Here is a 15507-nt window from a genome sequence, read left to right on the forward strand (position 1 = left end):
ATGTAGGAATTCTCAGGGTGGGAAAAACCTCACGAGTGCAGTTTTGGTGCGCTAGGCATCTTCACCCTTCTTTAGAAAGCAAAACAAAAACGAACCACCACCACAGTATAAACGAGATCGCATGATCGCCCCCTTTTCTCTTCTGGTTTTGTCATGTACGCGTATATAAAACAGTCTGGGCATTTGTGATGCTTTGTTTGTTGGTTTGTTTGCTTGCCCCTCCTTCCTTGGACTTCAAACCACGTCTCCTCGGTGCGTCCCTCTCCGTTCCTCCCAGGGCGGGCATGCCTGTCTTTGGGCGGAGGGGAGGGCGGCCCGGCCCGGCCCGATGCGGCGGCGGCGGGGGCGGCGGCGGGGTGACAGCGGTGGTGGCGGCGGCGGTGGCGGCCCGCTCCGCGCGGCGCCCGGGCCTTCACTGCACGCTCGTCTGCAGCCCGTGGTGCGGCGGCGGCGTGTCGGCGCTCACGGTGCCCACCTGCGAGTAGACGTCGTCGGGCGTCTGCTGCTGGATCCCGGGCGGCGTCATGCGCTTCTCCTTCTGGCGCCGGTTGCAGAACCAGACCCGCACCACCTCCTTCTCGAGCTGCAGGCTGTCGGCCAGGTTGGTGATCTCCTGCGCCGAGGGCTTGGGGCACTTGAGGAAGTGGCTCTCGAGCGCGCCCTTGACGCTCACCTCGATGGAGGTCCGCTTCTTGCGCTTGCGGCCCTGCGCCGCGATCTTGTCGATGCTCGTGGGGCTGCCGGTGCTCGAGTCCGCCTCCTCCAGCCACTTGTTCAGCAGCGGCTTGAGCTTGCACATGTTCTTGAAGCTCAGCTGCAGGGCCTCGAAGCGGCAGATGGTGGTCTGCGAGAACACGTTGCCGTACAGCGTGCCCAGTGCCAGCCCCACGTCGGCCTGCGTGAAGCCCAGCTTGATGCGCCGCTGCTTGAACTGCTTGGCGAACTGCTCCAGGTCGTCCGACGTCGGCGTGTCCTCGTCCGAGTGCGGGTCGTGGCTGTTGAGTCCCGGCCCCGCGCCGCCGCCGCCGTGGTGCGGAGGCCCCTGCGCGTGGTGCGGGTGCGGCGGGTGCGGGTGCGCGTGGTGGTGGTGGTGATGGTGGTGATCGGCCAGCTCGGGCGTGTCCCCGCGCACCAGCCCCGGGTGCACCAGGCTCTGGGCGCCGCCGCCCGCGCCGCCGCCGCCGCCGCCCGGCCCCGGGGGTGCGCTCAGCATGCCGTTCACTGTGAAGCCCCCGGGCTGCGAGTAGAGCAAGCTCTGCGGCGGTGGCTGCTGGCCCCCGGCCATGGACGGGAGGTGCGCGGCGGCGGCGGCGGCGGCGGCCGCGGCGGCGGCGGCGGCGGCGGCCCCCCAGCCCCCGGGGTGGCCCTGGTGCGGCGGCGGCGGCGGTGGCCCGAGGTGCGGCGGCCCGCGATGGTGCAGCGCGGTGCCCGCGTGCAGGTCGTCGCGCCCGGCGCCGCCCTTCACGTCGGGGCCCTGCGGCGGCGGCGGCGGCGGCTGCGGCGGCTGCTGGGGGCTGCCGGCCATGCCCACGGCGCTGCCGGACCACGGCGAGCTCGCCTCCACGGCGGCGGCGGCGGCGGCCGCGGCGGCGGCGGCGGCGTGGGGCAGGGCCGTGACCCACTGGTGCGCGTGGCTCAGCATATGGCCGCCGTTGCTGGCGGCCATGGCCCCCTGCATGAAGTCGCTCTGCACCATCTTGACGGAGGCCGGGTCCCCCCGGTAGGCGCCCGAGGTCACGGCGGCGCTGCCGGGCTGCATGCCGCCCCCGCCGCCCCCCGCGCCGCCGCCGCCGCCGCCCCCGCCCCCGCCGCCGCCGCCGCCGCCGGCCCCTGCCGCGTCCGAGTGGACGATGGAGCCGGCCGCCAGCAGGCCGTTCCCCGGCAGGTAGGGGTTAGAAGCCGCCGTGGCCATGCCGCTCCGCTCCCGCCACCCCACCGCCGCCACCACCGCCGCCGCCGCAGCAGCGGCCGCGGCCGCCGCCGCCGCCGCCGCCGCGCCCCCCCGCCTCCCGCCGCCTCCCCCCGCTCCGCCCCCGCCCCCGCCCCGGGCCCCCGCCGGCCCCGCCGCCTCCGCCGCCGCCGCCTCCGCCCCCGCCGCCGCCGCCGCCGCCGCCGCCGGCTGCAGCTGCAAGGCCGCTGGGCAGGGCGCGGGGGTCGCCGGCCGGCCTTGGTCAGCAGCAGCAGCCGCAGCAGGAGCCGCGCTCTGGGGAGGGGGTCTCGCTTCTCGGGGCGCGCTCCGTGGCCGCCCCCCTCAGGGGGGGTCGTGGCCGCCCCCCAGCCCCGGCGCGATCGGCTCGCTCCAGCGGGGCTCGCCGGGCGGGGCGCGGGCCTGCGCTGGGGCTCCGGGCCGGGCGCGCCGGCTCGCGCTCCTCCTCCTCCTGTCCGCGGCCAAGCGCGGACTCGGCCCGGGCCCGGGGCTCGGTCCACCTGCTAAGTGGAGATTTCACGGGAAACACAAAGAAAGAAGCCGCTCCTTTCTTCTTAACCAAACCGTGGACGACCAGCGGCTGGCCGCTCCGTGCCTCCTCCCCAGGAACGCAGCTCACTCGGCTCCCCTCAGAGTAGGAAAACTTTTCCCGTCCTTGAAGGCGTGGTGATGCTGGCTGCTCGCGTGCCGAGAGGAGAGGCTGGCTCCTGCTCTCCCCCTCTGGTCCTCTCCTTTCAAGTTTTGTTGTGTCCTAGGAAAACTTCTTTCGATGGTGCATTTCTCTGAAGTTGCTATTGCTGGAGCTCTTGGCTGCCTCTGAAACAAGAGTCCTTTTTCATTCTCCTCGCAACAGTCACAGCCTGATGCGACATCTTTCCTTTTGGGCAGAAATTAGGAAACAAATATAACAAGGAAAAAAATTGAACAGGAGAAAAACGAGGTCGAGTTTCTCTGTTACCTTGCTGCTGACGGTTGGGGTTGGTGTTTTATTTTTTTCCCAGCAGAGGTCTGGAGGAGGAGGAGGAAGAAGAGTGCATTGGTGGAGGTGTGTGTGTGCATATATGGGATCCTTGATACACAACCAACTCCAGTGGGCACCGTGCGCGGCTCGGAGGGTGCACCGACGGCGCTGGCGCTGGCCGTGCCGGAGCGGAGTTGCCGCGGGAGCTCGCTCTCCGCCCTGGTTCGCGCGCTCGCCCTCTCTCTTTCCCTCTCCCTCCCTCTTTCTCTCTCTCTCTCCCTCTCTCGCCCGCCCGATCCGCTCGGATCTGACAGTTCGCTCTCTGTCCCTCCCTCTCAGAGCGGGGACTGTCGAATGTTTACCCTTCGCCGCGAGCGCGCACCCACCACCACACTTTCCCAAATACAAGGAAGTCGAGCACCAGGGCCCCCGCTGATTGGCTACCCGCTGGGTGATTGGCAGGCCCGGAATGACTGGCTTAGGACGCGCGGCCCCCCTTCCGGCCGTTCCGATTGGTTGCTTTTTAATTTAGGCAGAGCGTCGTAGAAGCTGGAAATCTGTCGCCCCCCCCAACCCCTACGCCTCCCTCCCGCTCGCCACTTTCTCCTCCCCGCCCCTCCCCCGCCACCCCCTCCGCCACATCTTAACTCTTAGTGTCCGGCCGAGACGTTGGTGTTCCCTTCGTGGCGCTGGGCATCGCAATAGGTCTGGGAAGGGGGAAAGAAAGGGGAGAGAAAGGGAGTGGGGTGGGAAGAAGGAGGGGGGGTCAGAAGGAGAACATAGAGGGAAAAATCATGAAAAATAGCGACCTACCCACTCCACCTGGTACTGCGTTGTGTCGCCGCCCTCCCCGCCCCCCACCCCATCCCAGAGATTTGTAACGCGCGCGGCACGGATGCGCCATTCACGCTAATACCTATAGGCAGATGTGTCCCCAGTGGTTTCAAAGTTTCCTTGTTCCTTCGCCAGACGGCCCCCGTCCCTGCCTCGGCGGGGGTGGGAAGGGGGAGCTCGCGGCGCCCATAGCTCGGGTAGCGGCCACGCTCCTTGGAAATCCGCCACCGCAACTTTCCGCAGCCGCTTCGCGCCGGCGGCGGCCCCCTTTGTTTAAGTTCTCGGATGCCATCGTCTGGGAAACCTGCAGCCTGGGACCAGCGCGGTGCCCGCGCGTGCGAGACGGACCGCGGGCTGCCGCGAGCTCCCCACCCCCGCCTCTCCCTCCTCCCGCCCCCTCCGCTGGGATTCCGGCGAGGAGCGTGCTTGCCCTGGCGAGTCCCGGGGTGCCGGGCGGCGGAGCCATCGGCCGACCTTCCCCCATAGACACACCGCAAGTGTGTCCACCCCAAAGGCGTCAGGAAGCCCGCCGCCGCGGGAGCGGCCTAAGGAACCGGATCCGCCAGCCGCGCCCTCCACCGCTCACATTGTGTGCGGGTGCGGGTGTGTATTTATTTATTTCGGTGCGGTTGGTATTGGTGGCGTCTCGCCGGCTCGCTATTCTTAGGCACGGTGGTGCTTTTCCTTTCTTTCCTGCCTCAGCTGGTTTGCGGAGTGGATGGGGCCGGCGGCGCCGAGAGGGTTCTCAGCCGGGCCCGGCGGAAAGAGTTAAGGGGACCGGGAGGGGGAGCGCGCGGGGTGGGCGGGAGGAGCGGGGGTGGGGGACGCGGCCGAGCGGAAACGCGGCACAGAGGAGCCTCAGCGAACCAAGAAAAAAGAGAAAGTGGCAACGAAAACAAGGGCAAATTGAACCCTCCTCGGGGATTTCCAATGAACTAACCCGACTCGGACATTCAATAAATACATCGTCCCTAATGAGTGTGCATGTGCGTGTGCGTGCGCCCCGCACCCGGCCGCGGGGCGCCCGCCCTGCCCGCCGCCTGGGCCTCGGCTCCGGCGGGCGGTCCCGGGCTCCCGCCGCGCTCGCCAACCCCGGACGCAGACGCGGAGCCGCCGGGGTGCTCGGGGCCGCCCTTCTCCCGCGAATGTTCCTCTGCCGAGCGCAACTAGGGGCACTCGGTCAGAGCCGGAGCTCTGCAGCCCAGCCGCTGTGTGCAGCCCTGGCGAGATCTCCAGGTTAGCGGCAGACGCGTAGCGTTCATGTAGGATCCGGGGCAGCTCCGGCGTGCGGGCTGAGAGATGCCCTGGTTGGGTAGGTTTTGGCCAAGCCATTACTGCTAAGATACAGACCCGAAGGGCAGCGGCAACCAAACGCCAGCTAGAACTGGTTTTTCCCTCTGCGTCCCCCTTCCAAGGTTCCTTTTTATATTTATGTATGCGTATATGTATAGATGAAAGATGGAACACAGATTTCATTGAATAAATCCGAGATCTCCAGGTGCAGACGTTTGAGTCGTCGGTGCCAGCACCCCGTGTTTTCCTTTCCTGCCGACTTTGCTTGGATCCGGCTCAAAAACCGGGAGAGTCTCGTGGTTTTGTTTACACTGAATGGGGAGGATAGGAACAGAGCCATGGGGCCCTTTCATTAATATACAGTGAGGATTTTGTCTAAATTACTGCTATGAATTTCACAGTACACGCTTTCAAAAACAGCCTCAGGTGGCCTGGTGAAACGTGATACAGTGCCTCTGTAGACACATTCACTTTCTTTCTTTCTTTTCAGGGAGGGTGTGTGCGCGTCCGGGAAGCCCCCCAAAACGCCGTGCTCCTCGAAATCAGAAATATCCTTCTGTTCCGAGGTCTGTCCCCTTCGTCCTCCCCCTCCGCGTACTTAGTTCTGCACTCGCTCCCCAGCCCCACCCATCCGCCCCCTCCCTTTGCCGACTGTGATTGTTTTGTCTGGAAAAAAAAATCCAAAGTATATAACAAGGGGAGAACAGTTAGTGCTGATTTTCATTTGCATACATTTTCATATATTTTGGTGAAAATAATAGACCAGCGGAGAGCTAGGCTTCGAGGAGTCAGTGTAAGGGGAAGACTAAGGCGGCCGCGTTCTGGTTCTGGGGAGTTGAGACCATGCCTTCCCCCTCAGTCATCTTATTTAAAAAAACAATAAAACATCATTTATTTTAAAGTATAACCCTGGAAGTTTGCTCGGTAAGTGTTTTACATTTTCTTTCCCTGCTTTCTCTTTTCTCCCCCTCCTTTCTGGTTTATTTATGCTCTTGTAGGTTTGGGAGCTTATTTTCCTGGCTTGGGACAAGAGAGGATTCACAGAGCAACTGTTTTGAAGGAAGGAAGGGAAAGAGCGTTGGGGAGAGAGTAAAAAAACCCAGCCCTGCTAAAATATTACATAAAAAGATGGACTCATTCCAAAGCTCTCCACAGCAAGGCACTTATTTTTTTGGCGGGGTTGGGTGGAGGGTTGAAGACAGTGCTATTAATTTTAATTGTTGATGGTCAGGGAAATATAAAAGCCCTAGAAAAGAAGTGATTATGAAGCACTGTTATAAATATTTCTTGCTTTTGGATTTCTTTCTTTCTTTTTCTGGAGAATCAGGGCTAGAAGGAAAGAAACTCCCTTTCTGTAGCCAGGGCTGATGTGAACTGTGTGTGCCTGCCTGGAGTTGGGGTGGGGGATTCCTGCTGGGAGCAGGGGGATGGAGGGAGGGAGGGAGGGAGGGAGGGGGCTTGGCAAAGGGAGGGCAGAGAGCGGGAGAAGAAGGAAGGAGGGGAGGAGGAAGAGGCAGGAAGTCGGAGCACCCCTGGTTAATGCGGTGTCTGGGGAGCAGGCGGTTGGCTGCAGCCTCCCAGCTCGATAGGGAAAGTCCGTCAGAAAGAGGGTGATCAATCAAAACTAACCAGGACATCCTACACTTTATTCCCAAAGGAGGCTGGGGCTTTAGCATCGCAAACTGCTTTACTTTGTTTCCTATTTTTGACAGCCGCCCTGCCCCCCCAACCCCCACCCTTCCTTGCCACCGTCCCTGGGTTTTGTACAAATTAAGGGTGCAGTTGCTTGCTAGGGGAAGTTAACTGGAGGAATATGGCTGGAGGAAATAGCTAGGCCACGTCCAAGCCCGTGTGAGCACCTTACTTTCGTGCAACGGGGCTGGAGAGGATTCTCAAAGGTTCTTGGTTTTGTTCTTTTCAAAGGAAGTCGCGTCTGGGGCGCTGAGGGGTAGAATCAAATGGCTGGGATATGATTGCCCTTTTGTATCCAGAACACCTTGCAATTTAAAATTTGTAATTTCTTTGGAAACAGTTGATGCCAAATCAATGAAATGGCTTGTCAGGAGGGAGGAAGAGGTTTTGGTCGGGGAGGGGGTGGGTGGTAAGAATCGCCGGTTTTCCACTCCTTGTTTGCCTGCTTGGCAGCGTCGCTTTTGACTGAGGTTAACTCTCTGTGCTCCATTGGACCAGATGCCATATAGAGCCGCTCCCTGAAGATCATTTGTTTCCTTGATGGGGAACATTTCTGAGCAGAGCATATTGGTTGCCATAGAGAAAGAAAGAAAAGGAAGAACACTAGTCACATTAAGCTATATGTTTGTGCACTGGGCTTTAGATAAAAGGACCTTGGTTCAGCCAAAGAGAAGAAGCCAAGCTAGAGATTTCTAGCGCCCCCAAAACTAGCTTTATTTTGTTTTGGACTTTTACAGTTGAAACATATAAGCTAATTTTATTGGTTGTTGTTAATTTTATATGACACGGTTTACTGAACAAAATAAACTTTGGAAGTGCCCGGGAGTCGCACTCTTGACTTGTCAGCAGGGGGCGCACTGACTCGTCTTAGCAGGTACTGAGTAAAATGTAGCTGTTTCAAAAGCAAATCTGCTCCCCAAACTTGCCAAAGGAACAAATGCCCCTACCTTTCTATGCATATTCAGCTAGAGGAGTGAATTCATTGCAGAACACAGGGCCTTAAAATAGGAGGACAATGCCCTCCCCATCTCCCACCCAGCCCCTTCTGTGAAATGGCCCTGAAAGAAAAACAGTCCCCAAAAGTGTTCCTCCATTTCTTTCCATGCAGTGTATAGAAGTCTGGAAAACAGAGTTGGGCTGTGAAAGCAAAAACGCTTTCAAAAAAATCATTAAGGTTATGTAGTTGGCTACTTCAGAAGCTACCTTGCAGGTGGTGATTGTTGTTTTGGAAACAGTCAAGAAGACAAAATCCGCCCTAAAGGTATTATCTGTTAAATAGTGAATGCTTTTCAATTCGATGCATGCTTTGACTTCTCAGTAACACTCATGCTCCTGCACATTTAGCCCAGCATCTTGGACCTCTCTTTTACTCCATTTGATATTTAGTGGTTCCTTTCATTCTTGGTACCTGCTCTGGCTGTAGAAGGATTTTGGACTTATCCTTGAAAGGCTTGTTAGGGAAAAGGAAATACAAACTGGCCATGGTGTAGAGGTAACTGTGGGCTGGAAACTTTTTAGCACAATGTGACTTAACACGGTTGAAGAAAAGTTTTGAGAGAGCACTGGGTTTCCGCCTCAGAGATTTTTGGATGCTGCCAAGGAAGGCTGAACTTGATTGTGGTGAAGGATGAAAAGCTATGTGGAAAGCTTCCTAAAATAGTGAAGGGCAAATCCTTCCTGGTTCTGAGGAATTAGTCAGTTTGTCACTCACAATTTTCCCAAGGAGATTTAGAGAGCCTGACTAAGAGAAGCCGGGAGAGGCTGGGAGGGAGAAACCGACTTCGTGGATCAGCAGCTCCCTGCACCTGTGAGTGTGTCACAGCGCCTGCTGGGAAGGGCCCAGGGCTGGAGGCTCCACTAGTCCTCTGGAGGAGGGGGAAAGACACCTTATTCTTTCCAACTCGACTCCAAGCCAGCCAGAAGTTTTTCTTTGAAACTAACTTGAAAAAGACAAGGTTTGCATTTAAATGGTATTTCATCTAGGAGGGTGGAAAGATTATTAGAGTAACATAAGCAAAGGAGACTTTGAAAACCATTCTCACTCCGTGATTTTTGTCCACGAGCTCTCACATCCAGAGTCGGGAAATGTAACTGTCAGGTTTGTGCTAATGAAACAAAGTGGAAAATGGAAGAAACTGTGTAATTTGAGTCCAAACATCACTTTTTCTTCAGCTCTCTGGATGTTTCGGACAAAAGACTTCTGGGGGAGGTCCACATGCACTGGACCAGTGCCTCAAAGCTCTAGGTTAGTCTGCATGCCCCGAGCTGCTAAATGCATTTAAAAATTATGAAGAAGAAGAGGAACTTTTCAATTTAGGCAGGCAATTTGCAAAGCAATAGTTAAGTACATATATAGAGCATCATTTTTGGTATCACTTTTCATGAGATCTGGGATTGTTACTGTCTTGGCTGCTACGTACGTACGTTCCTTATTTGCAAAGTTACTTAAAAAAAAAAACCCTGAAGTAAAAAAAAAAAAGAGTGTGCTTCTCTTGATATCTACAGTCTTAGGTTATCTTAAGTAAAGGAAACCAAAAATAATAATTCTGGGTAAAGCAACAAGTTAATTTCAGAACTGACATTATTATAGAGAGCGAGTTAGCATATTCTATAATGATTTGGAGGTGGAAATAATCAAGCTGTGTATGAATTAAGATCCAGAGAGCTGGGCAAAGCTACAGACTTTTAATTGTTGGGGATGGTGAAATTGCTTTTGCCAAATGAGAGAATGAAGAACATTACCTGGGTCAAATGCACAAAATACAAAGTGGTCTTCATTTGCGTCCATTTGAGAACGAGAAGGTGCTCTGTCTGATACTGTAGCAGCTCAGCTCAGATTTGCTGTTCGCATTTACAAATGGAAGTGTTTGGCATACTCACAGCCCACTGTGTGCTGGGTACACTCTCTGATCTCTGCGCTATGTGACCACTGTACATGGGCTATATGATCACTGTGTGCCATACACAAAGGAAAGGGCTCTTGCACGGTAGCTTTTGGGTGGAAATGAGAATTTGTTGCTTTGGCAGTGGATAAGTTGTTTTTAAGTCTCGCGAAGTTTTTTGGAGCGTACCGGTGGTTCCTCCCAATTCTTTGTATCACTTTGATAACTGGTTTATCTGATCTGTAGGAGAGGAGCGAGCCCTTCGTTGTCTCAGATGGGCTTGAAGGAGCAATTATAAATTCAGACAGCTGTGATTTCTCACCCGAAAGTAAGAAGCTTCACATCTGATGCGTAGAGGGCAGCTTTAAACCACAGGCCATTTCAGATTGTGGCGTCTTGAGTTAAGAAAGCCCGATAAGTTGGTCATCAAGTGGACGCTTTAAAAACGACCCATTTCCAAGTCTGCCCGCGGTAGCTGCATCTGTACACCCGACAAGTCTGGTAATGAGAGCTACCAATCGCTGGGGAAGTCGTGGCTGGCACAACCGATGAACTATTCTTGCCTGCTCCCCTCACCCCCCACCAACACAATGGTCTTCTTGGAATTTAAATTCACAGGACGAGGTAACTGAGAACCCGGCTGATTGACCAGAGGGATGACGATGATTTATTAACAAAAACATGTGGGTATGTCTAGCTAGACAAATATTCCAAGGTCAACTTGGTGTTTTTGCATCTGTGTTTTTAAAAACAAAATATTAACTCAGTTTTGCCAGAGGGGTGGTTGGATTTTCCAAGCTCATGGCCCTAACAGAATTAACTCTCCTTTCTACCTGGGATGACACCCTCCTGCTCCAAACCCCCCAAATTCTCTATACAGCTTCTCCTTTCTGGATTGAAACTGGCTAGTCTCCTGATAGAGAAGAGCCTTTGTTGCAGACCTCTGTTTTTTTTTTATTAATTATTATTATTATTAGATTTTTGACACTTGAACTTAGCTATTGTCAGAGGAGCAGGGTGCAGATTGCAGCTCAGGCTGAAGGCTGCTCTTTTTTGGGTATTTTTCCCAAATGATGCTCCTGTGCTGTCTTTTCTCCTGTGAATACTGAAGCTCCCACTTCACTTTCCAGCTCCCTCCCTAGGCCCATCCTGGACCAGCAGCCCAGAGTTGGAGGTGGGGTGGTCTTGAAGAAAATGTGGCTATTTTGTTCACTTTGAAAATTCAGTACCAATATTCACTGATATTTGATACCTCAACTACTCCATGGTTTGCAGCAATAGAATTTCAACACTAAAATATCTGGCAAAGAGATTTTGGTGGTTGAACCAAGTGACCTTGCTCACTGCAACTTCATGCAACTGGGGCTTGCTTGCTCCAAGTTAAAAGTTACGTGTCCGCTGTAGCTTTGAACGCTCACACCCTCCTCCTGAATTTCCCATAGGGAGCCTGGTTACTCAGTGAAGCCCAAGGGGAGGATCTCAGGCTTACAGTGGTGCTGGGCAGACGTCAAATCTTCATTTCATGTTATGTCAGGGTGCAAAAAAATCTCCAGAAGTGCAGGCATGTATTGTCCAAATGGCACAGGCCGTGCTCCCTTTATTTGAAACTCACATCGCAAAAATAAAACAGATAAAACTTGACTAGGAAAAATACGGACTATCCAAGTAAGCATCTGAAATTCGGAGGCACTATGATTTCAGGGCTAGGGTCTGGCAAGCGATTCCTTTCCAGGGTTAGGAAGTGAGGTTTGGAACTTTCCCTGGAAAGGTTGCACTGGGGGTCTCTCTTCTGCAGCGGTGGGGTTTCCCTGCCCACCTCTCCTGTGATTTGTGGTCCCCAGAAGCAGCTTCTCCCAACTAGGCGGTGGCTTGTGGAGGTCCCAGGGCCGGACTCCCCTTCCTTAGACCGCATTTTATTTTACAGAGTACAGTTTGCATAATAAAATTAAGAGGCGCCCATTACTCTGCTTTTTCCCTTCCGCACTGCCCTGCAAGGCTTCCGAGCTGTTAATCTGAACACCCAGAGCGGCCTTCAGAATTCGAATTAGCATTGCTTTTCTATAGAAAAGAAAAATGGGAAGAGATTAAAAGGAAAAAAAAAAAAAAAAAAGGCCAGGGGAGAAGGAGTAACGTAGAGCGAGTGAGGTGGAGAAAGCTGGGAGGAGAGCGGGGCCAGAGGCACCGGAGAGAGGGAGACAGGGGTGCGGGACGACGCACGAGGTAGACGCTGAGTCACCCTAACAGGTCACCCGGGACGCAGCAGCGAGATGCCGCCGCCCGGGAAAACCCGGTACAAGTTGCCCCATCTTCTAGGCCTCCTTCCCGCCCGCCGCCGCCTCCGGAGCGCGGACGTGGAGCTCGGCGCCGCCGCCTCGCCTTTGTCACCGGCTCGGTGCGCGGCCGCGGGCTCCCGCGGTGGGCTTTGTTCTGGTGGAGCAGGGCAGGACCCCTCGCACCGCCGCGTCCCCGCCCTCCCCGAGCTGGGGACGGTGGGGGTGGGGACTGGGGACCAGAGGAGCGTCGGCGGGCGCCTCGGAGCCTGGGATTTCCTTTCTGCGCTCCTTTTCGTAATGGAGCTGCTCTCCTTCGGGGAGGGGGCCAGGCTGTGCGGGAGGAGGGAGAGCGGGAAGGGGGCTCCCGCTCTCAGCCCGCAGCAGGGGCGAGCGCAGCTCCTGGGGCCTGCGCCGGCGGATCTGTATTGTGTGCACGGCTGGGTGGGTGCATGCATCTATGCATGAGGAGAGCCCTTGAATTTGGCCCTGCGTTCTAGGTTCCCGGCCGAGGTTGTGGCAGCTGCGGGGCGCCTCGGGTCGGTGCCTAGTTCTCCCCTAAGATCTGCTCTCGAGGTGCTTTGGGGCCACGCGTGGGCGCTGTGGACGCGCCCTGGGTAGGGCGCTGCCCCCGGGGAGCGCGCAGATCTCCGTCGCCGAGGCCTGTGGCGAGGGACAAAGAGGCAGACCGCCAGAGCGAGCAGAGGGCAGGCGCGCACAGGCACCCACGCGGGCCCGCGCCTGGGGGCCCTCCCCGTGAGCCGCCGAGCCTCGGGGCCCAGGACTCTGCGTCTGGAAAGTTCACCCTTGCAGAGCCCGCTCCCTCTACTCACCCTTGCATTTAGCAAACGGCGTGTGATCGTGTGTCACCCTCTTTCCAGCCACCCCCCGAAGGTGTGGGCAGATTGCAAGAGTTGCTGCTCTGTTATTGTTTGTCAAACAGGCCCCTTTCTCTTGGGAGAGGGGCGAGGGGCATGTGGCGGATCCCGGGCCAGGATTACATTAATCAAAGCATTATTTCCCTAGAGAAGCCAAGCACAAATGAGAGTAAATCCTAATAAAATTGGATCGCGGAGAAATGGTACGCTTTAAGTAATCTGTGCGGCCTGATAAAAATCTCACACTTACACGATGTGAGTCTTAAAAAAAAATCTGCACACTTCTGGCCTTGGGTGCTGGGTCCAGATCAGGACGGGGGACAGTCACCACCCCAAGCTCAGCTGAACTTCTGGAGTGAGAAAGGGACGTTGAATCACCCCAGAGTCCGAGGTTCTACTCCAAACGCACTTTCGGCCCCGGCGCCCTCCTGGAGGATTTGCAGAGGCCCTGGGCGGGACCGAACCCCTAGGTGCCCCCAGAGGACGCAAACTCCATTCCTATGGGATCGCAGCCCCCATCGTCCTCCTCTAGAGACGCCGCAGAGCGGGCAATCCCCGCGGGTGGAGGCGCCGAGCCCACTGGGCGGGCGGCGGACTCCCAGGTCTCCGCGGCCCCCGGCCCAGGGCCTGCGGCGTCCACGGGGCCGCTCGGCCGGGGGGGCGGTGACTGCCGGGGAAGCCGGGGGCGCGGCTGGCCGGCGACACTTCGGGTACTTTCGGGTCGTCCAGGCCTGGCAGCAGGCTCGCACTTCGTCCGCCTCCGTCCCCCAAGTGGTAGGAAACTTTCCGACGCCGGGTGCGGCGGTGCGAGAGCGAGAAGAAAAGCCCCCTCCCCACCCGGAGTACCGAGCGGGAGGAAGGCCACCGGCCAGGAGGCGCCCTCCCCCGGCCAGCTCCCGAATCCCTCCGGCCGCGGGACCCGACTAGTTGGTGACAAGTGTGAAAACGCCGTCCCCGTCCGGCGAGCGAGCATCGGCCTCCGGGCTCCACGCGACCTTCCGGAGATGCGCGGCCGAACGCGCTTCGGTGCCGGCCTCCTCGGCCCCTCCTCCGAGTCTCGGGGCCCCGCGAGCGCCGCGCCCCCTGCAGGCCGGCGCCGGAGGAGCCAGCGCGCCGCCCGCGGGCGGCCCAGGCCGGGTGGCTTCCCCGCGCTGCCCACGGCCGCGCCCGGCCCGCGCGCACGCGCACAGCCGGCGCCCCCTCCGCGCGCGAGCTGCCGGCTGTGGCGCAGGAGGGGGAGGGAGAGTGCGCGGGAGGAGGCGCGGGGGCGCGGCCGGTCCCCCCTCCCCGGCCCTTCCGCCCCGCTCGCGTCCCTCTCCGGCTGGCGTCGGGCCGCCCCCGCTGGAGCCGGCGGACGCGCGCCTCTTTCCCGCGAGCGGGCGGGCTCCGGAGGCCCGAGAGCCGCGCTGTCCGCTCGCGGGGCAGTGCCGGGCGCGGGGAGGGGCTCGGCCGCCTCACCTCCCGCCGCCGCGTCTGGCGAGGAGAGCGGCTTGGAGCGGGGTGCGCGTGCGGTGTGTGTGCGTCCGGGTGTGTGTGTGCAGGTGTGCGCGCATGTGCGGGTGTGTGTGTGTGTGTGTGTGGTGTGTACGTGGGAGTGCGGTGTGCGCGCGCAGGGCAGGGCGGGAGGCGGTGAGGGATGCTCTGGTGCAGCCTTGAGATCTAAATCGGCCACCCAGAGTTCCCCCGGCCCCCACGCGGGAGTCTCGTTCCTTCGCCTTCATCCCATCTTCGTCCCAGAGAGCTCCCTCTGTGGCCCGAGGTTGTTCGGCGAACACCGGGACTCACGTGAGCGAGGGTGAGCCGACAGGGACAATGTTCGCTGACAAATGCGCCCGAGAGCATTTTTCTAGCCCCCAGTCTGCCCTGGAGACTGGATTCCACCTACCGGGAAGCCGCGTTTCTGGGGCTTATGTATCTGCTACTTCTCTGTCCTGGGCTTTAAAATGGCCTGCGTGGAGGTTGTTTTTTAGTTTGGGAGGCGTCGGGTGGAGATAGGAACCAACTGAAAACCACTTTTTGGGTCTCTTCAGCTGACCAGCCAGCCAGTTTACTGGCTCCTTTCCAGTGATGGGAAATTTGTGGGGAGGGGGCGGAATGAAGACACTCGCACCCTTTCAGTTCTGAAATAATGACTCGCCTTTCTCCCAGTCTGTGGTTTCCATAATTTCATACAAAACAGGGCTGTCAGTTATCTCTTATTTGAAAAAGAAAAGCAGACTAGCAGAAGAAAACTTGGACCGAATGAAATCCCTCCTCACAACATGAACCAGTCTCATCCAGACCGTTCAACGCTGGAGGGGAGAACAGGGCAGAGGGAATTCAGAAAAAGGCTAAACATTTCTTTCCATCACAGAATATGAACCCAATCGCCCAACTGTATTTTTGATGGCATGAGTTTCAGAGGATCCTAAAAATAAACTTCATCAATACTGTTAGTTGTCCTCCGTTTGCCCTAATGTTTGCATCTGAGAGCTTTCAATAACTTGGGAAGCCCAGTGATACACATATTTTTTGTTTCTTGGATTTAGATGGACATCAGATGGTTTTACTGTTAGCCATGATCCTTTATAAGCTCTTCTGTGCTGGCGAAAGGCTCTAAGTGAAATTTATACACACTCACCTCAAGAGACCCTCACCAGCCAGTGTCTTCAGACTCTTTCAATCACTCCTTTTCATAAGATAATGTATAGACAGCTAAATCTTTGTAAAGAATGTTAATGGTAAAATGTTAATGTTTAACCAGACGAGCTTTTGTTTTTGGAATCAAAGT

General features: G+C 57.0%; 1 protein-coding gene across 1 annotated transcript; it reads right to left on the reverse strand.

The window, feature by feature from the left end:
* Positions 1-319: 319 nt before the first annotated feature.
* Positions 320-1912, reverse strand: POU3F3 (POU class 3 homeobox 3). The gene has a single exon (XM_006215447.3). The coding sequence runs from the start codon at positions 1910-1912 to the stop codon at positions 413-415; it is 1500 nt and encodes a 499-aa protein (XP_006215509.2). The 3' UTR covers positions 320-412.
* Between the last annotated feature and the right edge of the window lie 13595 nt (positions 1913-15507).

Source organism: Vicugna pacos, chromosome 28 (genome assembly GCF_048564905.1).
Source record: "Vicugna pacos chromosome 28, VicPac4, whole genome shotgun sequence".
Taxonomy (NCBI): Eukaryota; Metazoa; Chordata; class Mammalia; order Artiodactyla; family Camelidae; genus Vicugna; species Vicugna pacos.